Genomic DNA, 24,748 nt, shown 5'->3' with positions numbered 1-24,748 from the left:
ATTATAGAGGTGACAAAAATGAGTTTAATCACCATAAGGATGAAGAAAAATATTGTTTACATCAGCATGAAATCACTCTCTTATTCCATCATCTCCTTCCAAATGCTCCATAGATGGCTTCCATTTTACAATCACAATGTTTTATTTTATACCCTTACATTCCACCTTCTTCTAAACAAATTGAAAGGTTATTTAGAGTAAAATGCAATGCGAAAAATACCAAACCACTTACATGGAATAACAAAATGTAAAAATCAAGAAAGAGTGATGACATTTTTTTTAAACTATAGGCTGAGGAAAGATCTAAACACTGAGCACAAATTTTTGTTCTGAGTTTCCTAGTAGCCGAAACAAAGATAGAAACTCAAGGAGTTATATAGCTCTCATTACCTAAAAAATGAAACATACTCATCTGTCAAAGCCATGGTTTTTTTTGTATTTGACCATTATATTCTAAGGATTTCCCAGAGGAAATCTTATATAATTGAACTACATAAGCAAAATTGTCCTAGATAATTTTAGATCTCGGGAGTATTGCATATACACATTTCTATATTAGCCATTAGTCAAAGCCAGAGAAATGATGTTTGTTCATAGAGACTAAGCTGACAGAAGACTATATATTTTGGCCTATTAATTAATAGTTTCACATAATCCTGCCACCAGGATATTATGTTAAAACATATGTTGTATTAAACACATTTCTTTCTTGAAAGTCGGGGAGGTAGGCAATCTAGGAGCATGATGATACTCCAGAGTATCAGGCAGCCAGGGCCCTTTTTCTGGTGCATAATATCACCTCCAGATTACCTCATGGTCCAAGATGGCTGTTCCAGTCTTCATATCATCATTCCCACCATACAGAAGAGGAAAGGGTGAGGGTGGTATGCCCCTTTTTAAGGACGTTATTTGGAAATACATCCATACCTCCACTTATGTTCCTTTAGTGAGAATCTTGTTACATGGTCACATATAGATGCAAGAGAGGCTAGGAAATGTCTCTCTTCTGGTTGAGCATGTACGTTTGTTAGCAAGGCAGCAAAAGAATAACAGATATTGGGAGACAGCTAATATTTCTGCCATAGATGTGCTATTTAAAATTTTGTCCCTTGAAATGTAGGTGTGACTTGAAAAAACTATCTGTTGAGAGCAAAAGTAGATGCATATGATTTTAGGAAACATTCTACTTACAAGGCCATTGGAGGCTGGCAAGAGCATTTTTATCACAATCTGAGTGATAGGAAAGCAAAGTGGACATAGAAGGTGAGGTGGGGGGATCCCTGGGTGGCGCAGTGGTTTGGCGCCTGCCTTTGGCCCAGGGCGTGATCCTGGAGACCCGGGATCGAATCCCACATCGGGCTCCCGGTGCATGGAGCCTGCTTCTCCCTCTGCCTGTGTCTCTGCCTCTCTCTCTCTTTCTGTGACTATCATAAATAAATAGAAATTTAAAAAAATTTAAAAAAAAGGAGGTGGGGCAGGGGTGATGGCAAAAGAAGATATGTAACAAAACACACAAACCAAAAGCTAGACCTGTATGACCATTTGGACACGGATGAACCTCTCTAAAACAGACCTTGCCAAAATCCTTACAGTCCTGAGCTTTGGATTTTTCTGCCTCTTTATTTTGCCCACCACAGACATGCCCCCACCTATATAGTTCTCCTGGAGGTATGATCACATGACATGCAGCAAATTTATATTGCTGGCCTTACATGCAAGAAACCTCAAGCCTAGGACTCATTCCCCTCCAGCTGCTCCCAAAGGCTTTTGTGATTAGCTCCCACCCTACAATCATATCTAAGGAATAGGGTTCTCTCCTTTATCCTTGGAATCCTACACAGTCTTTAACTACTACTTTCTGTGCTAGAAAACCAATGTTGGATTTTAACTCCTAGGAAATACGTGTGTAAAAAAGACAAATCTCTGGTTTCTTTTACCTGTTTCTCCTAATTGCATCCCATTTTCCCCCTCAGAGCACCTGCAGATTGGTAATTTTTTGTTGTTGTTGGCTTGTATTCAATTCTCTATGTTGTTACCCTGTATAATGCTTCTCCTTTTGCCATACTCCTTCATGAAAGTATTTTCAAAAGAAAGGCTCACCATAGGATATAAATATAGTGATTCAAAGGGGCACCTGGACCCCAATGTTTAGAGCAGCAATGTCCACAGTAGCCAAACTATGGAAAGAGCCCAGATATCCATCAACAGATGAACAGATAAAGAAGATATGCTTTATATATATAAATATAACATATATAATGGAATATTAGCCAGCAAAAAATGAAATTTTACCATTGGCAATGAGTGTATTGTGCTATAAGCAAAATAAGTCAATCAGAGAAAGACAAATATATGATTTCACTCATATTGGAAATTTAAGAAACAAAAGAGATGAACATAGGGGAAGGGAGGCATAAGTAAAATAAGATGAAATCGGAGAGGGAGGCAAACCATAAGAGATGCTTAACTCGAGGGAACGAACTGAGGGTTGCTGGAGGAGGTGGGTGGGAAGATGGGGTAATGGGGTAATGGGCATTAAGGAGGACCTTTGATGTAATGAGCACTGGGTGTTTTATGCAACTGAGGAATCACTAAACTCTACCTCTGAAACTAATAGTACACTCTATGTCAATTAATTGATTTTAAATAAAAAAAGAAAGGTCCCCCCATATTTTGAAGTAAGAAAGATAAAACTTTACCCACAAACTCCATGTCCTTTTCAGAAACTTAAAAAATAAACTATACTATAAATTATTTTAAATTATAGGTTCTTTTTCAGCTTTCCGTTATTTGATAGTTTTGATATTTCTTTAACTATGTTTACAATTGTAATATGAGGGGCACCTGCTTGGCTCAGTGGTTGAGCATCTGGGTGTGATCCTGGGGTCTTGGGATCAAGTCCCACATTGGGCTCCCTGCTTCTCCCTCTGCCCATGTCTCTGCCTCTCTCTCTGTGTCCCTCATGAATAAATAAATAAAATCTTAAAAAAAAACAAATGTGATATGAGATAACCTTTCTAACTTAACAGAGAAACCATTCATCTAGTTGGTATTAGCAACTATAAACAGCATACAACGGAAATAAAATTGAAGATTACACAATGATTTATTTTATTTTAGAGGAAGAGGACTGATTTTCCATGGTTTACCTGCTATTCTGAAATTCAGATTTTATTTTGCCTTTAATCTACATTTTTCTCAGTTTTCAGAGATCATATTTCTTTTGCAATTCTCTTGCTTGCTTTTATTTCTCTTTTCTTTTTTTCCTGTTGCCATATCTTTAGAGACAGCATATGTTCATCAATTCACATGTTAATTCGAGAAGCATTAATCTAATGTCAGTTTTGTACAAGGCTTTGTAGAGGAGCTATCTGAGCTATACCTTAAAGGTTAACAAGGATTTCAGCAAGACAGAGATGGCAGGGAGGACTTTCCAGGCAGGAGGGACAGTATGAACAAATACGCAGAAGTGGAAGCTCTTGGAGTGCTGGGATAATATCAGGTATTTCAATTGGGCTGGAGCATGACTTTCTATTATCCTGGGACTAGAAGCAGATCAGGGAGGTCCTTGAATGCCAAGCTGAGGAATTTGGCTTTTGCCTTTTACTCCTACTCTTTCTGTATTGTCTATAAATCTGTTAACACTCCTTCACCTTATTGTCTGGCTCTGGTATAATTATTTTATCTGTGAAGAATGATGTCATGGAAATAGTACTGAACTAAGAATCAAGGGCCTCAGATTTATATATTACACTTGGGTTTAATATATGGATATTACAACCATAATTCAAACCTCAGCAATTAAACTGGTATCTCTCTATGTCAAAAAGGCTACAAGAGACAGTTTATCTGTTTCCACAATATTTATCAAGCATTGCACACAGTAGGTGCTCAATAAGTGTTTGTTGAATTTAATTCAGTAACAAAGCTCTGTGATCCATGACATAGCCCAGGAATGTAGAAAAAGGGGAAAGAAGGGTGACTAGTTTGGAGGGGAATAATTCTATCCTCCCAATGTGGTTCGTTGCTGTACTGTGAGTTTGTTTGTATGTTTGTTTGCTTTCTTGGGGTGAGGGAAGAGAGTCCTAGAATTAGAATCTAAATTATCATTTTTTCCCAGAACATTATTAGAATTTTCAAACACACAGAAAGATTTAAAGACATATCCTTAAAGCCCTCCTGGTAATAAGGGGAACAGCTAAAACTTGAACTTGCTCCAAAATCTGGGTTCTTTTCTATTCTACTAAGTAGCCTCCAAAACCCCTCTCTGCTACTGGCCAGGGTCACAGATTCTAGCTGAGTATCTACTGTGTAAGAAGTCCTGAATTAAGCATTATAGGCCATAAAAAGAAATGTAAGCTGAGGCTCCTAGGGCGTTAGGCAACTCAAGATGAATCAAACCAAATTTTAAAATTTGTTGAGTTCTTTCTCTGTGTAACATGTAGTGCTAGAAGCTTCGTAGGAAGAGATCACTGAGAATGTGATTTGAGACTGTGAACAAAGAATTTAAAAACTTATTTCTTTCTCTTTAAGCAGCCTAAAATAGTGGGTCAGAGTGAGTAAAAGCCTTGGCCTTACATGTTCCTGCTTTCTCTCTGCTTACTCTGTCCTTCTCACCTGCAAAGCTTTTTCCCCTTTCTTATCATCTCTTAAAAGTCTCTGTATATCTCAAGGTGTTTTTTTTTTTATTTCTGTTTCTTCCCTTTTGGTCCTCCTTACGGAGTCCTCCAACTAGCCATAATATCTCTCTTCTCTGAATTCCTGCAGCCCTCTGCTCTACCAAGAGGTAGTGTAGCTAGTGGTTAAGAACACAGATGGCCTCTGAGATCCTGGCATTTCCCCTTGGAGGATATGTGATCGTGTAAAATTATTGAATTCTCCATGCCTCAGTTTTCAACTCTGGTAAAGGGGATATATCAGTCAAGGATTCTGATTCAGAGAATATAATTTCCTCTTGCTAATTGAAGCAGCAAGTGTTATGTTATAAAGGAATCAATTAACTCACCAAGAAGTCGGAATTGCCAACAACAGAAAAAAAGACTCTAGTTTGAGCTTTCTGAAGACTCCTGTGCTACTCTGCAATGACAGATTGCCACAGGAGCTGCTGCCTCTTCAATAACCAGTAAATCACCAGCTGACTGGAAATACAACATTCTCTGATCCAGCTGCTGAACTGCATGGCTCAAGCTTCCCTCTTGTCACCCACAAAGGTAGTGACAGGTTGGCATGGTTGCAAACTGCATTGCTCTATAGCCATTCTGATAAGTAGAGAACCCAAAGTGTGGTCTCTACCTCACTTCTTTTAAATCTTGTGAGCATGATCTTGTGGGCTGCCAAATCCAAATTATATCTGGTACCCTAGCTGCAAGGGAGTCTGGGAAATGTAATTTCTAGGTTTCTGGCTTCTCTGTTTCAGGAAGGCACTCACTGGGAGAAATGTTGACTGCTAATCAACCGTTAATCTTATCCATTTGAGAATAATAAATGTACCTCCCCCATTGGGTTGTTGTGAGGATTACATGAAATAATAAAGTACTTAAGGACAGTGCCTGGCACACAGGAGACTCTCAGTAAATGCAACTCTTTTCATCAGTCAACATCTCAGCGAGTTGTCCAGACAGAAGACTTTAGATATAGCTCCAAATTCCCACCTACTACTAAGCAATGTTGATGAATCCACTTACCATATAAGAGCACCAGTTTTGCTACTTACAAATTGAGGATAATTACTATTCGCTACCCTACGGAGTTTCTGCTCACATCACATGAGCTCATGCATGAAAGATGATCGGGAGCTATAACGAACATTCCAAATGCTTTGGTGCTAAATGGATATTAGGTAAATTGGAGAGGTCCAGACTCCTGCTCAAATTCCAGCTCTGCCCCTGAGAGGAGAAGTGGGCTTCCTATAGTTTTATCTTATTCATCCCCACACCATGTTTTCCTCCTTTTAATTTTCAGAATTAGCCAGGGAAATTGAACAACTTCCACGCATGCCTGTGAGGATAGTAAGGCTCAGGAGCTGCCGTTACCACCTCCTGCAAGAGGGGAGATGAGGTCCTACCCAGCTCATCAAGGCTCCCCACCCCTGAGTTCTTTCCAGAAGACTCTCTGCCCTCTCCATTCCAAGTACTGCAACTGGAGGGCCAAGCGAGGAGGCCCAACCTCAAGAAGAGACAGGTGGTTCTGGCGTGAATGCTGTAATGCATTCTCCCCAGGGAGAGAAATTCTGAGAGTTTAGCTCACTCTTTCCTGCCATAAAGCACACTGAATGTTAACAGCTTGCTCCTGTCCAAGCTGGTGTTTTTTAAATTAAGTATTGTTAAATCCATACCATTTGGAATGATGTTTCAGACAGCCTTGACACTCTCTCTCTCTTGCTTCTGCTTTCATTTCACCTAATATATTGTACAGGGAGCCAGTTACCAGTATTATGGCAGCTGTGGCCACTGCTGCTGCTCAGACACTGGCAGACGGCTTTAATGTAGATACCTGAAGAGGGAAAAGGAGCTCGGCCAACGCCTTGCTCCCATGCTAAGGGGCTTTTCCCGGGCCGCCATGAGTAAGGATCTAGATCACCTAGGGTTTTATGTTATTTTTCCTTGGCACTGGAAAAAGTTTTAGAAATGACAAAGGTGGGAGACTGAGAAACTGTAGATTAAAATAAGATACTTTCCATTGTCAGGTAACATATACCCAGAGTAAAAGCTGGGTAGCCTGCCTTTGGCTCCTTTACCTTCACTCCAAACATCACCCTCCAACCCATATGAGACCACTGCCAGGGTGTGAGTATGAAGGTGGATATACACACACAGACATATGCATATATATGCATATCCATATGTGAATGTGTGTATATGAAAGAGAGTGATTTAGGGTCAGAAGGCCCAATTTGAAGGCCAGTACTAGCCAGTGGGTCCTGAGGCAAGTCATTTAAGCCCTCTGAGCCTCAGTTTCCACATATATAAAATTGGGTGAGTTCTTAACCAACTTCACAGAGTACTCATAAAGGTCAAGTGAGACTGTGGATGTGAAACCATTTGCAGCCTTTCAAGATATGACAAACTTCAGTAATTATCAAAATTAGCTCATCCCCCAAACGCACCCCAATCACCTTTACCCAACTTGATTTTGTTCTTCTTTTCCTAAAATTACAGTGAGCTTGGAGTTTACCCTGCAGTGTGTAATGTTTGACCTTACAATTGCTTTTCCTAGTTTTTCTGGGCATCCCCAACAGGAAAGGAAATGCTATGAGCACTGGGACCAGAAGCATGAGACATTGTGGTGGGCATCCTCCAGGCATTCAGCAGATAATTGAGGGCTTGACTTTAAAATATCATAATATCCAGAGACTATATTGAGGTGAAAGTGCCCATCATGCTATACATCAACATGTCCATCAAAACTCCAAGGCAAACATCTCGGACTTAAAATATCTAAATGATATCTATTTCCAAGGTAGGAAGGATTCTAGATGAGTATACTAGTAGCTACCAGTTATTCTCTGAGCATGCCATTTTTTCCCCCTATTCTTCTGCAGATGATATCATATCATTATCCTTGTTGCTACTATTTCTTCTCCCATCACCTGTTTATCCTTTTGGATCTGCCTATTGAGTGATGGTTATGTGTGAAGAGGGAGAAAGTAATGTTCAGTAAAATATTCTATTTTATAGAACTAATTGGAACTCTTTAACTAATGACTGGTAGAAGACAGAACCCTGTAGCAGGAAGCTCCAATGTGTAAAGGAGAGATACATAACATAGCTTTATGAATGAAAGTTTATTTCAATCAATCCATTTCTTTAGTATTGTGATTTCGGGTAACACCAATCAAGCATTTTTATATCTCCTCATGAGTTCTCTTTAGCTTGTGAGCATTAGCTGTTTTTTTTTTTTTTTTTTTCAGATTTGTAAAACTAGTCTGTCTGAAAGGGAACAGCATACTTCAAAATAGGACCTCTTTGTTATGAATTTTTACTATTTATTTTCCTGAGTAAGGGACAAGGTGGATCCTTGTATTCCCGGACTTTCCCAACAGGTTAAAAATGGGAATTTTAAAGTTCTTTTGTCCATGATATACCATGGGAAGTTAAGTAACCTGACATTGAACAAGCTGCTTTTCTTCACCTTTCTGAAAAGCAGGGCTGCAGGTATGTATGTATACAGGCAAACCTGCCTGTATTGCCTGTATTCACATGCCCATTATGGCTTGATCAGGTTTTCCATAGCTGTGTGTTTCACGACTCTTCTTAGTACTTTTTATTAATGAGAGGAACGTCTCCTTCCTCCTTCATATGTATTTCTGGGCTATCGGGAAATCTACAAAGGAGAAACTTCCTCATGACACACCTATGGAAATGGAGGGTCAAGTTTGCTAGTTCATTCTTTCCAACACTCAGTGATTTTTTTTTGTTTAGCAGATAAGGGGAAAGACGTTCTTGTTTGACACTTGACACTTTCCTAAAACTGTAATAAAATCCTCCTCTAGTAGAGTCAAATCTTGATTGCTGGTGGATTAGCCAGACTTAGAAGCTTCCTGACCTTCTCTTTGCTGTGGCTGGCCTTGTCCTCATTTCACTGCTCATTAGCACTTCCTCCAGAGCGTCTCCCGTCCCAGCCTCTTGCAACAGTAGAAGGGAAGAGGAGGTAGTCTCACTTGGCCCTTTCTGCTGCTGCATTGTAGCTGCTCTGATAAAGGACACGGATAAGGAGGAGGCTGAAACGGTTGGTTAAAAGGTTTGGGGATTAACTGAGGATTTAACTCATCCTGTCTTTCCCTCCCCCTGCCACAGCAGATAGTTGAGAGTTGGCAGTGTGTCAAAACCAGGCTGTTCCTCAACCCCAAATTTCAGCCCCACTCATCCCAGAGTCTTTGTTAAACAGCTTTTTTTTTTTTTTTTTTAAACCAGGGGATCTAAATTTCTAATTGTACCTTTAGTGTAGTAAACCCTGGACATTTTAAATCGTCATTTTACAAAGTAGCAACTTTCTCTCCTGCCCCCCACCGTAGATCAAGTCATTAATACCCAGAGTAACTTATATCACCTTATTTAGGTTTAGTGAGGAACTCCCCCAAACTTCCACAGTCTCCCTTTTCCGAGTCAAGGGAGAAAACAGAGGAACTTTACAGAAGAGGAATAAAGCAGTTGTACAGAACACGTTGAAACAGCACACTAAGTCAGTTTTTGTCTATGGCTCTTTCCCTTTATGGCATATGTTATATATTGACAGGGATTAAGTTTCTCTCCTGAATGGAACAATACAGAGTCACAGGCAGCTACTGTACTTTACAAAGCAACAGGCACCAGCACAAGCAAATGGCAAATGGAAAGGTATCTCACAAAGAACCAACCAGGTTAGTTAAAAGTCGAGGGCTTTGCTTCATCTTTTGCAACTCTGCATCTTTTGCATTTCTCTTCTGGCTCGGCCGTGTGCGCTCTGCTCTCCTTTCTCTTTCGTCCCGTTCCCCGTTATTTTTTTTTTTTATTTTTATTATTTTTTTTATTTTTCTTTTCCTTTCTTTTTTTTTTTTTTTTTTTTGCTCACACTGTTACACTTTCTCTGTCCCCCCCGGCTTTGTTATTCAGCATGTCTGATTAGCAGGAGCCTGATTGGCTGGCTGCCGGCTCCGAGAGAGATTCCATTCAGCTTACCCCCCACCCATCCACCCACCCACCCACCCTCGGTCAGGAAATGTGAGCGGGGCTGATGGAAGCTGATAGGCAGGGCTGGAGTGTTAGCACCAGTACTGGATGTGACAGCAGGCAGAGGAGCACTTAGCAGCTTATTCAGTGTCCGATTCGGATTCCGGCAAGGATCCAAGCATGGAATGCTGCCGTCGGGCAACTCCTGGCACACCGCTCCTCTTCCTGGCTTTCCTGCTCCTGGTAAATGCCTTTTCATTTCAATACGTTGCTATTGCCACTTAGTCTGGGTGCTGTCGGGGGGTCGTGTGTGTATGTGTCTGCGTGTCTGTATCTTTATCTGCAAACACCAGGTAAAATAATTTTCCCGGATTTAAAAAAAAAAAAAAAGGAAAAACTTCTTTCAGAACTTTAACCCCATCTTCCCAAGCAAAATAAAGTCTGCAAGACTTTGTGGGATAGAGAGGTATGTCATAATATCGAGACTGGAGCTTTAGGATATGCTGCATAGAGTTCGTGAGCTGGGGACTGTGTATTTAAATGGTGGTGTGTATGCTTGGAATTTGGGTAACAGACGTTGTCCTGAGATCAAACTCCCTCACGGTGGTGTTCCTGGAATTTTTGAAGGGTGGGCTGTAAGGGGCTTTCCTCCTACTGCCTTTTTATGAATCCTACCCCCTCTGTGCACATGTGCTAGCGAACCAGGTAAAAGAGGGAACGAGAGCCTGTTTGCAGCCAACCCAGATTATAGCTCATAATTACTGTAAGTCCTCTATGGATACAAGTTAATGCTAGTATTTATGAATTGAGGATTATGGTCTTTGATCTCAGATCTGCTTTTAAAGAAGAAGAAAATGCTGACTTTTTTGTGTGGCTGCTTTCCATAGTCACAGTGATAAGATGCTCTGCTCTTGAACATCAGCACACACTGCATTTTTGACTCAAAGTAAATGTTCCGTTGTGACTCATACTTGGTTTTACGGGCAAAAAATGAACATTTACTGTCCAAAAAAAATCTACACTCAAAATATTAATAGCAATGCACATTTTTTTAAACCAGAGTGTTCTGGGCAGGCAGCTTCATAAACCTCATCTGAAGGTTCGGTTCCAAAATTTGCACACACAGATTCCAAACAAATGTGATTGTAGCTCTCCTTGTCACATTTATGGCATGCCAGCACTTCCTCAGATGGTAATAAGGCAAGAAGGGCGCAAGGTAAAAACGTAATGAATATATAAGTTGCATTGATTTGCCGATGCTAAAGGAATGTTTTGTTCTGTTAGACTCTGACAAATTTGATCTGCACTATAATTTTGAAGAAGGGAAGCAAGCCATTTGGTACAAATTGAAAAACTCCACAAAGATTCATCAGATAGAGTAATCAGACAATGTTTAAATATTTTATACATTCCCACTTCTTATTTGCATCACTGTAGCCAAGAAATCATAATGCTGCACTGCAAATGCTATAAATATAGAAGTGTATTTTCAGGCTTTCAAAGATACTTAAAGGCAAACTGAATTTTAAGCATGAATAGACCACGTTTTAGCTGTTGTGAGGAATATGAAAAGCAGAATGTTTAGGTGTGCTTTATGGCTAGGGGAGCAAGCAATTTATGAAAGGTGTCTCATTTTTTCCATATGGGACGTGTTACTTATATACACACCATTAGTTTGCCTCATCTTTCCTTCTTTGTGATTTTTTTTAAAAGTGTGTGTTACTTCCCCCATTTAATTGCATCATAAAGCCAATTACCAGTACACATTTCTTTTTTGGTATCTTCATACGGAAATATGATCTCATTATACTTTGGAAAAACTGTCCCATTCAGGAATAGACTGTTTTGCTACCCATTTGGTAACTACATTATATCCTTCTTTGATATCTTGAATGTTCGTATATGTACTTGAGCATATAATTAGACTTATGTGGGGAAAAAAAGAAATGTTTGTTTATATCAGATTTAAAATACAAAACATGCTTTGTTTAAATCACAATAATTGTATTATGAGTATAAAATAAAATCAAACCCAGGTTTGGTTTAGGTCTGTATTTAAACGAATTAGGATTCTGAGAGTCACAAGAAAAAAAACTGACTGGTGCACGCCAAGAGATATCCCTGTGCAGAGTAATGACAGCAATGGTCATACCTTCCACGGATCATGTGTCTGCATGTGCCAAACACCAGGCCAGTTGTTTGAAAAGCATGTCAAGGAACCTGCACAATCATCTTGCAAAAAGGCATTTTTAAACCTATTTCGCAGAGAGGGAAACAAGCTTATATTTGAACTCAAAGGTCAAATAATGAAGAGAAAATAACTTGTGTGCTTTGTACTGTGGTTGTAAAATATTTAGCAGTGATGGAAGCAATGACGTAAATTGGTCCACCGTCTTTGTTGGAGATACTTTGGATTTTTGCCTCATCGTGCCTGTTAAATATTATGGGTACCTGTTATGTTTGCTCCTTAACTGCCCCCTTCAGCTCGTAAACCAAAAATTAAATGATTGGCCTAAGACAAAGTGACCTGGAGCTTCATCTGGAGTTGACTTAGAACAAGAAGTGTGACAGTGTCTGCTCAACCTTTGGTCTGGATGGAGAAATTGAACTAGGTGGCTTGTTTTTCCCATAATCATCTTATACATTAGAAGAGTTTGTCCACTCTTAGAATTAATTCATGTAACTTTTGAAGATCTCTTTAACTTTATTGGAAAACATCTTGTTTGTTTAGTGGCAAGTCCAGTTTCTACTTCAAAACAGCGCTCATTATCACCGACCGCTGAATCATCTGTATCGCAGCTTGAGTCTTGAGGGTGTGCGAATAGCAAATACTGTTCACCCTCAGTCTTGTCAAAATCCTTTCGCCTTGGAGCCTGCTTCTGAGAGAATGAGGTCCCTGTGTCTTTTGTATCATATTTTTATGCAAAGCTCATACATCATAGACTTCTTTCTTACTCTGGATGCACAGGACAGTACTAATGAATGATCAAGAGATTTCCTCCTGATATTCGGGTCAGATTAAATCACATCTCCCAGCTTCCCCACTCTTCCCACCCTGTTCCCCTCTTTCACTCTCCCTCCTTTGTCCCAACTGTGTAGCTCAAAAGGAATGTGGCAAAAACCATGACCGGCCATTGACATATGTGTCCATCCAAACTTGAAGTCAAATCACTTCTTGTCAGAAAGGCATTTAATCAAATTTGCATTTGCTTTTTGTTCCTTTTAAGTGGTTTTAAGCTCTTTCGCCTGCTATTATGGGAGTTGCAAGAGTAACACTCGGAATTATAATAAAGTACATGTGTTTTTCTGTTGAATTTCTTTTTCTTCTCTGCACTAATTTATACATGGAAACTAGTCAAACACAATAGCCCATTCCCTTCATCGCTCTGGCACTGTCCTCCACTATTATCTAAGTGGATCTATCTTGGATGGCGAGAAGCACCATTAACTTGTGGGATGAATGTTAAATCCCTTATTTACAGCAGATTGTGGGCTGCTCCAAAAAGGGTGGTGTGCACACGTGTGCACACACACACACAAGTACCTTTCTATAACTGTTCACTCTACATCTATTTGTTTTTCGCACACCTAGATTGTCTTTAAATCAAGCTGAAGAATTTTTCACCTGCACCTACAGAACACAGTGAGACATTTATTTATACATGATTTTCTTCATGTTTTCGTGAAGTTTCTTGTCTAGACATGGTCAGCTACAGTTTCGCTTCCTCAGACTCCTGTTTTTAGTGTTTCGGTCTATTCAGGACCACCTTCTGGCCCCCATTCTTATTTTCATATGAACCAGTTCTATCGCTTCATATAAGTTGAGGAAAGTGTGTCCAATAGTGGTCACTAGTGAACTACAAAAGAATTCTATTACACCAGGGAAGTTTTCCTTCAAAGACCACATGGATATTAAAGACTTTTGAGAAAAAAGATAGAAAGTGAATAAGTGAGCATATTTATTTGTGCATTTATATAAATGTTAGTACATATTGATTCTGCTTTACCTACATGTGTGAATAAGGTGGAAAGCAGTCCCCTAGCACATCATGGAGTAGTCTATTACTCAAACTTAAATGCTACACAAAGTTCGAATGATAACAAAATTAAGGTCAGGGTTTGTGTAATTTTAATCAGTAAAAAGTGATTAATCACTGTACCTGTTACTCATTAAAAACAAAACAAAACAAAAAACCTCACTAATGTTTTGGTGTTTTGCACAGAAATTATTTGGATGAGACACAACCTGGTCACTTGGTTCTCCCCTTTATTATTGCTTAATCAAAATAAAATTTTAAACTCTCTCAGGAACAATATAGTGTTCTCTGAATGTCTGCATTTCCTGCAGCATCTAGTAGAGTGCCTTTTTTTAAGATTTTATTTATTTATTCATTCATGATAGACATAGAGAGAGAGAGGCAGAGACACAGGCAGAGGGAGAAGCAGGCTCCACATAGGGAGCCCGACGCGGGTCTCAATCCCGGCACCCCAGGATCGCGCCCTGGGCGAAAGGCAGGCGCTAAACCGCTGAGCCACCCAGGGATCCCCTAGAGTGCCTTTTGCATACAGGCATCATAGCTGTTTGTGAATTAGTTTAAGGGAGGAAAGGACTTACAGAGGCTGTTACTGGGTTTGCTGATTCTCCACACACTTGGTGTTTCCTTCATGTGTATAGACCAGTTTCTCTGGTCAAGTGACAGCTCTGCTTTTAATAGGTCTAGTTCAGTTTCCAGGTCTAATTATTTACATTTCTCTCATCTAAGTGTTTCATTCTACCCTTCCCTCGTTTCTTGAGGTCTCATGAGTAGAGTGACCCAGAAGTGACCTCTCCTAGCATGAGGACCCTAGTCTTTTCTTGAGAAAGAGCATTCCTTGAATCATCATGAATAACCTACTAGTTAAGTGCATTGAGATAATTGCAGGAAAATGTGTCTAAATCAAGTTTTACAGGCCTCCTGTTTTTACTAATTTTCTTCTTTTAGAGAACTGGCTTCCAACTTTGTATTTTCACCAGAATGAGACAAGTTCATGTCATTTTCTGTCTACATCATAAAAACCATACCATGTGGTTGAATTTTGGCTTGATTGGCAGTACTGGCTCATGAGCGGCTTAGGACTGGCATACCAGAGGTGATGTAAGTCCTAAAGGATCCTAATTGAAATAGGCCAGCACAGCTGTGTGGGGAGCCTGCCTGCTAACTGGGGTAAGCTGTTGGTATCAACCCCTTCTTTCCATGAGCTCAAAAATAAATGACTAAATCTCCCCAATTCCCGAACTTCAAGATTAAAACCTACATTGAATAAAGCTTAACTGTTTTGGTTTCTCCTCCTGGGGATTTTGCTAACTGGAGCACCCAGCATGGAGAGAGCAGTTAGGAGTTTTCTGGCCATGACAAAAAGCTGTCCTGATGATAGTAGTCTGTGGCCACCAGTGACCTCTGGCTTGATGTTTGTTGGATTTCTAGAGGCTGTGTTTATAAATCACTTTGGATATTTTCTTGTATTTACTAATGGTCTCTATTTCAGTCATAGACATATACCTTATCTCTTTAACTACTACAATGTTCTCTAGAAGAAATACCATATTTTCTACTTGACTACTCCCTTCCCAGTGTATGGCTAGCATTTAGTAATTGTTTGTCAGAGGCATAAATAAGTAATTGTATTTCTGCAATATTTTAAGATGTTATTATTTTTCTAGTTCTTGGGCTTCCTTTCATTTATCTCTGTCATTGTACTTCTCCTACTGTGCTTACATTTCTGTTCACTCCACAAAATTGTGGGTGACAGCAGGAGTGACTTGTCCTTCCCACCTCTGTTGGAATGCCTGGAAATTAGATCTCAGTGAATGTCATTCAGTGAATGAAGAAAAGGATGGATAAGAATGACTTGGCAAGAAAAGGTGAGAAGATGAAAATACAAATAAGAAGGGAAAATGTGAACACCCACTTCACATGTGAAGCATTCCACTCGTTCTGGTTTTGGTAAGACCAAGTCAACAGTATAATAATTTCTCAGGAGAAGATAAATATTTTGTTTCTCTCTCTCTTAAACATATACATCTATATAGTGGACAACAAGTGAATGACAATTCTTTTGCTGTTGATAAATAGAATGAATTTTGCATGTTTCATGTTTTGTTTAACCCATTTGGTTCTCAGAGATCCCTGGGTGGCTCAGCGGTTGAGGTGCCTGCCTTTGGCCCAGGATGTGGTCCTGGAGTCCCTGGATCAAGTCGCACATCAGGCTCCCTGCATGGAGCCTGCTTCTCCCTCTGCCTCTCTCTCTGTGTCTCTCATGAATAAATAGATAAAATCTTAAAAAAAAAAAAAGATAGGGCATTAACCCATTTGGTTCTCAAATATTTTTTCTTTTATGAAATTTGTTCTTAGAAAGAAAATGATGCTTAGAGTTGGCACAGTCTTATAAAACTAGAAGGTAGCTATAAACTCTCAGTTTAGCAGAGATAACACTATGGATTCACTAAGTCATATGTTTTTACGACTGGACACAAAGATAAACTGTACTTCCCAGCCTTCTCTGTGATTGGATAATGCCATGTGACTGACCTTTAGTCGGTGGAACAGAGTTAGAAGTGACAGGTGGGACTTCTAGGACTCACATCTGCCATGTAATCCTCCAAGCACTTAGCACTGTCTCTCTTTACCCACCTACAGGATGCAGAGACTCCAGTAGAGAACTTCAAGACATTAGGGAATGACAGGGCCACCCAGTGGAAGGCCTGGATCCCTGAATTATTTCATGGAGCAGAACCCCACACTGTCACTTTCACAGAATTCCATTTCTGAACATTCATTTACCCACTACCAAGAAATAAACCTTTGTAAACCTTCGTTTACCTTTGAGACAAGGTGTTGTTTGTCATACTTAAATAAGATATGCTTCAAATTTAGATGCCATGCATGCTAGTACTCACTTGTAGTCAATATTAATTCCACTTCCCATTGATTATATAGAAAAATTGAAATGAGAAGATGCCATGTCATCTTCACGATGATTTAATCTTTGTGGTGTGCAACCTACTGCATACCTCGAGTATTTAGCATGCTCTAAGGTATGCAACAAGTTGTACAGCACAAAAACTGCAGGAAAAATAGGAAAATGAAGCCATGCTCATTTTTCAAACATAGAATTTAGGAATTAGTGGCACATAAAAAATGGGAAAAAGAACCAATGGAGGCAGGGCTGTAGTAAATAGTTGGAATCTTCTGGAGCAGAGCAGGACCTATCAACCCAGCCAAGGACATAGAATCATGCAGACTCAAAGGGAAGGTCAATTAAACAGAAAGAGATATGGAGAAGCAGAAGCTGAGGCATAATACCAGTGCTGCTCTACAGATAGAATGTCAGTAGATAAAGGAATGAACAAGTGATAGTAAGGGGAACAGACTCACAAATGCAGAAATCCCAAATGTTTCACACAAGCAACATCCAAAGTGAAACACACTTCTGTGTGTGTGTGTGTGTGTGTGTGAAACACACTTCTTGAATGTATCTAGTTGCAACTATATTGGAGATTTTTTTTCTTGCAGGTGTCTCAGGTGGCATGAAAGAGTATTGGTTTTACAGTGTTACCATCTGGGCTGTAGCACCAGTTCCATCTCTGTGATCTTGCTCTAGTCATAGAATTTACTTCAGCTCTGTCTCCTCATTCAGGGACCGTTCCTGCTTATTTCACCTAACTCTCCAGGATGTCATGAGAGACAAAGGCGGCATTAAATGTTGAAGTGTTCTATAAACTCCAGAGTACTGTAAAACTTCAAGTGATTACTTTCATTCATGGCATTTATCTGTCACCAGCTGTCTACCCAACACAGAGCCAGGCTCCATGGTAGATAGGGATACAGTCTTTGCAATGAACAGCTTGGTAGTTCACTGGACATTTTGTTGTAGAGTTATTTTTAAAATTGTTCGAAACAGTCTTCTGTAGGGAAGAGTTCTGTGATGGGCATTATTATTTTCAATTGCCCCACAAATTGCCTCATCTTGTAAGGAACTCTCCTGTACCTGCATAGACACTATCTGTTTATTTCTATCCATGTATAGGATTAAATGTAAATTATGGCTTTCCACTGATTGTAAATTATGGCTTCCCACAGATTATTAACATATATTATCTGTATGGATATTATCAGACAGTATTTGATTTCAGAAATTAAAATCTGTTTCCAATTTCCATAGTTCAGAATATCAATTTTTGTAGCTGAACACACTAGAACAGGATTTTAGTTAAGATAAATTCTTTAGGGAAAAACTTTCATCCAAACAAATTCTTACCAGCCGTAAGAATTACCATTAATTAGAGGTGAGCAGTATCTAGGGCATTTTTATCTGCCCCACTATAATGGGGACATCATGCTGGCAGACTTCGATCTGATGTGATTTCTACTACATCGTGGTTACTTTATAATGGCCAAAAAAAAAAAAAATCCATGTAAAAAATAAACATTTCATTTAGGATCACATTTCTGTAAGTGCTATTGCTCTAGTGGGTTGTATCTTGCTTCTTCACCAGATTTTTCTCTACAAGTCTTATTAAAAATAGATTAATTATAATAAAACCAAAAGGCCTTATGCATGGAAAAGGTGGACAGTTGAAATAAAGGGAATAGCAGAAAAATCACATGTGTGAGCATACACCATTTATAATATAGGAGATTTATTCCACTTCTGAGGCAAGAAATTGCAAGACTCTAATAGTTTCACCACCTGTGAATTATTTGGGTGCACCTCATAAGCGGGTTCTTTCTTCTATTTGTTTAAAGAAATAAGTGGTATGTTCGCCAATTCTACACTACATTAATTTTCACAGAGTTTCCATTTTCATCTTCATTGCTTTTTCAGATTTTTTTCCAAAGCTTCTGCCATTCTCCAACTAAAGCTTTGGGTATTTTTCCCCTTCAATTTTTGTCCGGGGACTTTCTCTAAGTCAATTCAGTCTGTTGGCATAAATGTTGGGACAAAAGAGGGAAGGAGTTTGATAACCTAAGACATCCTGACATAAATTCCAAGAGCCCTAAAGAAATGAGACAGGAAATTATGAGCAACCTATAATAAATTCAAAGTATCCAATAAAATAAATACACCTCACTTGGTTCCCATCATAAGGTATGGTACGGTGTCCAGTTTCTCAGCCTGCTCTGCCGGCTGCATCTCAGTCACCATATGAAGTGTGCCAGAGTATTGTGCAAATATTGTACTTCATGCACAGATCCAGAAATGAAAAAGCACAATGGAAACAATAAGAGAATTCCCACTGTTCAGGTGCTGAAGGGAGATTTCGAGGAAAGGTTTTTTGGTTTTTTGTTTTTAATAGTCTGTTTTTTCATTATAGTTGTTACAACCATTTGTCATTGAGACCAAATATAATTTCCACACTTTTATTTTTACTTTGTGGCTCGTAGCCAGTCTGAGATAACAAACATGCTTTGATATTACCATTACAGAGTGAATTTCATTGATATTTGCATCCCCAAGACACAAATTCGTAGCATGTTAGAACTGAAAGAAATCTTTAAGATGGCATAAAATGTGATCTTAATTGACTGGGGATCGTGAAGGCAAGAGTTTGGTTTTATTTTCTCTTGGAATATATTTATATCCCCCCTACCAAAGAGTTTGATCTATACAAAGTGTTCAATGTGAATTTGTTGTTTGAATGAATGAATGAACTACCTATTCCCACCCTTTGATTTTGCAGATAATTGAATGTAAAATATAAATGTTTGCAAAGAGATTTGAGACATATTTGCCAGGAAAACCTAGAAGCTGGGATCCAGATCCTGGAATCTGGAACTCTTTCCTTTGAGTCTGTACTCCTTTGTTTTTTATTTGTTTTTAGAAAGAGGATGTGAATGGAGATTGGGGGGGGGGGTGGGCAGAGGAAGAGAGAGAGAGAATCTTAAGCAGGCTCCATGCTTTTTGCTCAGTGTTCAGCATGAGGCCCAATGTGAAGCTGGACTCAGGGCTCCATCTCACAACCCTGAGATCATAACTTGAGCCAAAATCAAGAGTCAGACACTTAACCAACTGAGTCACCCAAGAGTCTTTACTACTTTGAAAAAAAAGTTCATTCTCTTTCTATTATGGCTTCTGGGACCTTTAGATAGGAGTCAGCCAAGCTGGCCATAGTAGAAAGGGGTTGAAATGTTGAAATGTTGAAATGTCTTATGCAGAAGAAACTGAGTAATCAATCAATGAAGCTGCTGGAAAATAATCTTGAGTAAAAATTTAACGATCATTGTTGGTTTATAAACATTGAGATAACCTAGCAAGAAAAGGCAGCTCCGGTGGCTCAGCTTAGCACTGCCTTCAGCCCAGGGCATGATCCCAGAGACCCGGAATCAAGTCCAACATCGGGCTCCCTGCACGGAGCCTGCTTCTCCCTCTGCCTGTGTCTCCGCTTCTCTCTGTGTGTGTGTGTGTGTGTGTGTGTGTGTGTGTGTGTGTGTGTCTCTCATGAATAAATAAGTAAAATCTTTAAAAAAGGGGGTGGGGGACTGAAGTCTGTAAAACTTGTTGCTCACCCTAGACTTGTATCATATCAATGGGTTTTATTTCTCTTGCTTTCCATATCAACAAAAAAATGTGAAAAATTTGGTGCTGTGTGAAAATAACTTCACATAGGACCTTGCACATGGTAAATCACCAAAAAATGTTGGTCCCTTCCCTTCCTTCAGTGCAAATTAGCATATTCATTGAGAACCTGCTGTATGTCAGGCACTGTGCTAAGTCCTGGTGATATATACTGTGTTGAGCAAAATGAACATGGTTCTAAAGATGGGTCTTTCCACCTAATATGTCAGAAAGGATTGAGATGGGGAGCGGGGAGAACAGGAATGAATTGGCCAGCACTTTCCATTGGTTTTATGTTGCTGTCATGATATTATTTTCTTTAAACTGTGTATTTAACTATTGCTGATGTAAGGGGGTCTCTGCCTAAAGAAATAGACACATTAATTCATTATTTATTGTGATTTGAGAAAGAATGTGTAGAAAAACTCTAAAACTCTAAAGATTTATATTTAAGGTCATTTCTTTGAGTTATGCTTTTTTTATTTTCTGGAATCCTCTTTTTTTGGTCATACTGAAATAAGCTTAGTGCACATATTACTTAGTCTCTGTGTTTATTGATACATAAATATCAATTGTCTTCTTGTCTTCTCCATATTAGAACTCAGCTTAAAGTAGGCCTTCATTCAAGTAAATAAAAAGCCAATCACTAGCATATAGAGCACTAATGACAGATTCTTCCTCTAAAGGTTTAGCTTGCTCTGCAGAAACCATTTGTATGCAGGACTTTTATAAATCCTTGCGCATCATGCTGGTGACCAATCAGCAAGTTCTCAGCTCTCTGCTGGGAGAGGTTCTGATTTTCCAATACTTCTGTCCTGTTCCTGTTCCTAGCCCCACCATGAATCTAAGGCAGCCATTCTTACCATTGATAGTTCTAGTTGGCCAACTTCAGTTTGGTGGAGCTGGGACTCATATCAGTGGGACTGTTTTGCCTATGGACTCCAGGATCTCAATTTTAAGAAACCCATCCAGTGGTTTGTGTCCATTTTTCAGCTCTAAATAAATGAAAACAGTGGTTCCCAGACTTTTGGATTTTGCAGACCATTAAAATTTCTAAAGTAAATAATGATGTGTTTGCAGGTAGATAGGAAGTATGGGAAACAAATACAACATTTCTATTTTTTTTTAAATTTTGTTAAGGCCATCAATAAAATAAACCTCTGTCACCTTAGTTTCATAAATGAAGAGAGTACTTGCTTCAGTGTGAGAAGCACTTTACACATGTCAAGTGTCTGACTCTTGATTTTGGCTCAGGTCATGATCTCAGGGTCATGGGATCCAGCCATAGGTCGGATCTGCTCTCAGTGGGGAGTCTGTTTGGGATTGTGTCTCTCACTCTCCCTCCCCCCTCCCACCCCCCCAGTCTCTCTGAATGAATGCATTAATTAATTAATTAATTAATTAATTTTTAAAACTTTAAAAAAAAAAAGAAGGAGAATCTAAAGTGAGTCTTATGGGATCAGTGGAAATTCACCAGGCAGACAGGGGAAGGGAAGGGAGCATTTGAGACAGAGGGACCTGCATGGGCAGAGGCACAGGAGAAGTAAATTCCAGTGGCTGGAGCATAACTAGTTCATGCAGGGCCTTGAATGCCATGGCCAGGAGTGTTGACTCAAGTTTGTATTTTAGGAAGGCAGTGTGGTGGACACATGGAGTAGAGAGGCCTGCCCCTGTGGAAGACTGTTGCTTCTCTCCTGGAGAGAGGCTGGTGAAGGCCACAGCAGCCGTAGGAAAGTGGGGGGGGGGGGGTGTTGGTGGAGGCGCCCAGGTGTGTATGGCTGCCTGGGTATTGGCAGGAAAACCTGTGGTCTCCCTTCGCTTTACTTGAGGCCTCAGAGGTCCTTAAAGCTTCAGCTGTGCCTCGACTCTTCAGGCCTCAGGGCTCAGCAGACAGATCTTAGCCTGGCACCGAATAGGTAAGTGTGCCACACACACACACCTTAAGTGTGTGCTGAAGGAATGCGAGAAAGAGTGAACCATTTCATTCAGGGCCTCCCTGATTCTGGAAGACCTTCCAAGGCACCAAATGCAGCAGTATCCCAAATGTTAACTTGCCCTCATTCTCTCAAGAGTGAGATTTAGGCTCAGCCTCTCTGCAGAGATTGCTACAATGTGCTGACAACTCTTTCTGTGCTCTCGGTGTACCTTTCCAAATAAGTAGAACCTGTTTCAGAGGGGGTACCCCTGGCTTTTTGAAATCTTTGTGGCCCTGACATAGTGCAAAGCCAATAACGTGGCCATCACTTTTGTACCTTAGGTGATTAGTGTAGTCAGAGACAGCAATATTTCCCTGTGGGTGGGTATTTACCTGTTTTCTCACCAAACAGTGCCCTATTCAACACTTCAGATTCATGTCACCATGATAAATCTCTGCGGGAAGCCAGCAAATCCCTTCACCCTAATTCTTGCAGCTCTCCACATTATTGAATGTGGGCCCCACGTGTGGACTTCTCTTGGGAAGCAGGTGAAACTCCAGTAAAAGGTGCAGCATTAAGGATGTACATTTTTTTAAAGATTTTATTTATTCATGAGATACACAGAGAGAGGCAGAGGGAGAAGCAGGCTCCCTGCAGGGAGCCCGATGTGGGACTCGATACCAAGACCTCGGGATCATAACCTGAGGCAAAGTCAGACAGACACTTAACCACTGAGCCATCCAGGGTTCCCAGGGATCTACATTTAAGTCACCTGCCCTGATTAAATATGAACTGTGGTCTTCAGAACATAAGCCATATCTAAAATTCATAAACTCATCATTTTACAGCAAAAACATATTGTGACTGAGAAAAAATAACCCATAAGTTCTATTAAAGAAAGTGTAAGTTAAATGTCATGTACATTTTTGATACTTTTTTCTTTATGAATCCAATTGCTAAGGCGTTGGATTTTTAATCAGGCACTAGAATCCTGTGAGACTATAATTTCTTCTTTTCCTAATTATGAAGAGTCTCCTGTGTGTGCACAGCTCTTTACTCAGTATTAGTACAAAATTGATTATAGCTTGGCCTCACCTCATAAAGTAGATTTGCTTTGGAATAGCATCAAACAGGTATTTGTTTTAGACCATACAGCCCTTCTGACTTTCATTCTAACTTTGGACATCTACCACTTTTAGTTTCCTTCTTCCTCCCAAAACCGACTGCAAACAAGCTAAAAATCTCTTCAGACTTAGCAAAGGGGGAAAAGGGGGATTTTTAGTCTCCTCCTAGGTGCCAAGCTCTGTGCTATTTGTTGACATAGCTTACCTCAGATAAGCCTTACCACAACTCATGTCACAGATAAGAAATCTGAGTATAAAAGCCAAAAGAGTGGTTTGAAGTCCTGTGCTTTTGGTGTATGTACGTTCAATTCTTGTAGCAAACAAATTCTATTAAAATCTGCAGTTCACAGGCACCGGGCTGGCTCAGTGGTTGAGCATCTGCCTTTGGCTCAGATCGCGATCCTAGGGTCCTAGGATCAAGTCCTGCATCAGGCTCCCTACAGGGAGCCTGCTTCTCCCTCAGCCTGTGTCTCTGCCTCCCTCTGTGTGTCTCTCATGAATAAATAAATACAAACTTTAAAAATAAGTAAATAAATAAAATCTGCAGTCAGACTATTTTCCATGTTGTTGGAACTCTGTTTTTTGGACCCTGTTAGCAGGAGCCTCCCCCAACATGCTGAGTGATTTTCAGTTTCAGATCCAAGTTCATTAGAGTTCATTGCTTGTACCATATTTCATCGATCCTAAGATACACAATTCTTTTCTGATTTTAGGAACTTAGTTGCTTCTCATAATTGATAGCGGTTGACAGTTTCATGAATGCTTGTTTTATTCTAAATGGCACATAAAACAATCACGTGACTTCAATTGATATCATATTGTAGCCCATGGAATACCATCTCAGGTCTTTCCACTACTTAGCTGATGGAAGCAAAGCAAGGCTGGGAACTCAGATGCAGAAATAAGATTAGGGATCCCTCCCTCCTCTCCTTCCTCCTATTCACCATCCATTCACCAAAAACAGATAATTCCTGTCTTTGCTTGCCAATCTGAGAACTTGAGAGTTTACATATTGAGCTAGCTCACTTCTATTCTATTCCATAACCAGGACAACCATCTCCTGGCTAGGTCTTCATTTCTTCCTAATGTAGGTAGGCCTCAGCGATCTTATCTGTAAGCAATCTGCTGTAAGGCAGTAGCAGTTCCTGATGTTTGGTCAGTACCAGAAGCAGCTGAGCTCTTGTTAGAGTTACAAAGGCCCAGACTCCTCCACCTCCAGTGAGTCTGGGTGCCCGTGTACTTTATTAGCTCTCCAGGTGATTCTGATATACACCAGTTTGAGACAACTGGTATCAATCCTGGTTCCACCATCATGACCTTTCTGTTTTGTTTTTTTCTATACTTATATACTTTATATATTTAGTATATATTTATATATTTAGTATACTTTATTTACTAGTTTTCTTCTCAAAACAGTGATCAACAGTAGCATCTACCTCAAAGGATTATGATGACGTTTAATAAA

General features: G+C 39.8%; 1 protein-coding gene across 3 annotated transcripts in view; it reads left to right on the top strand.

The window, feature by feature from the left end:
* Positions 1-24,748, top strand: part of ADAMTSL1 (ADAMTS like 1) — an 871,496-nt gene that overhangs the window by 483,510 nt on the left and 363,238 nt on the right. For 2 of the 3 annotated variants that reach the window (XM_072728199.1, XM_072728198.1), the window contains exon 1: positions 9,519-9,890. The exons of the other annotated variant lie outside the window; for it this stretch is intronic. In XM_072728199.1, coding sequence (XP_072584300.1) covers positions 9,828-9,890 — 63 coding nt within the window. In that variant the 5' untranslated portion in view covers positions 9,519-9,827. Of the gene's footprint in view, positions 1-9,518; positions 9,891-24,748 lie in introns of those variants that run through there. 3 annotated transcript variants of the gene reach the window in all.

Source organism: Vulpes vulpes, chromosome 12, assembly GCF_048418805.1.
Source record: "Vulpes vulpes isolate BD-2025 chromosome 12, VulVul3, whole genome shotgun sequence".
NCBI lineage: Eukaryota > Metazoa > Chordata > Mammalia > Carnivora > Canidae > Vulpes > Vulpes vulpes.
Note: the sequence above shows the minus strand (reverse complement) of the source record. Positions and strands in the feature narration are given on the sequence as shown.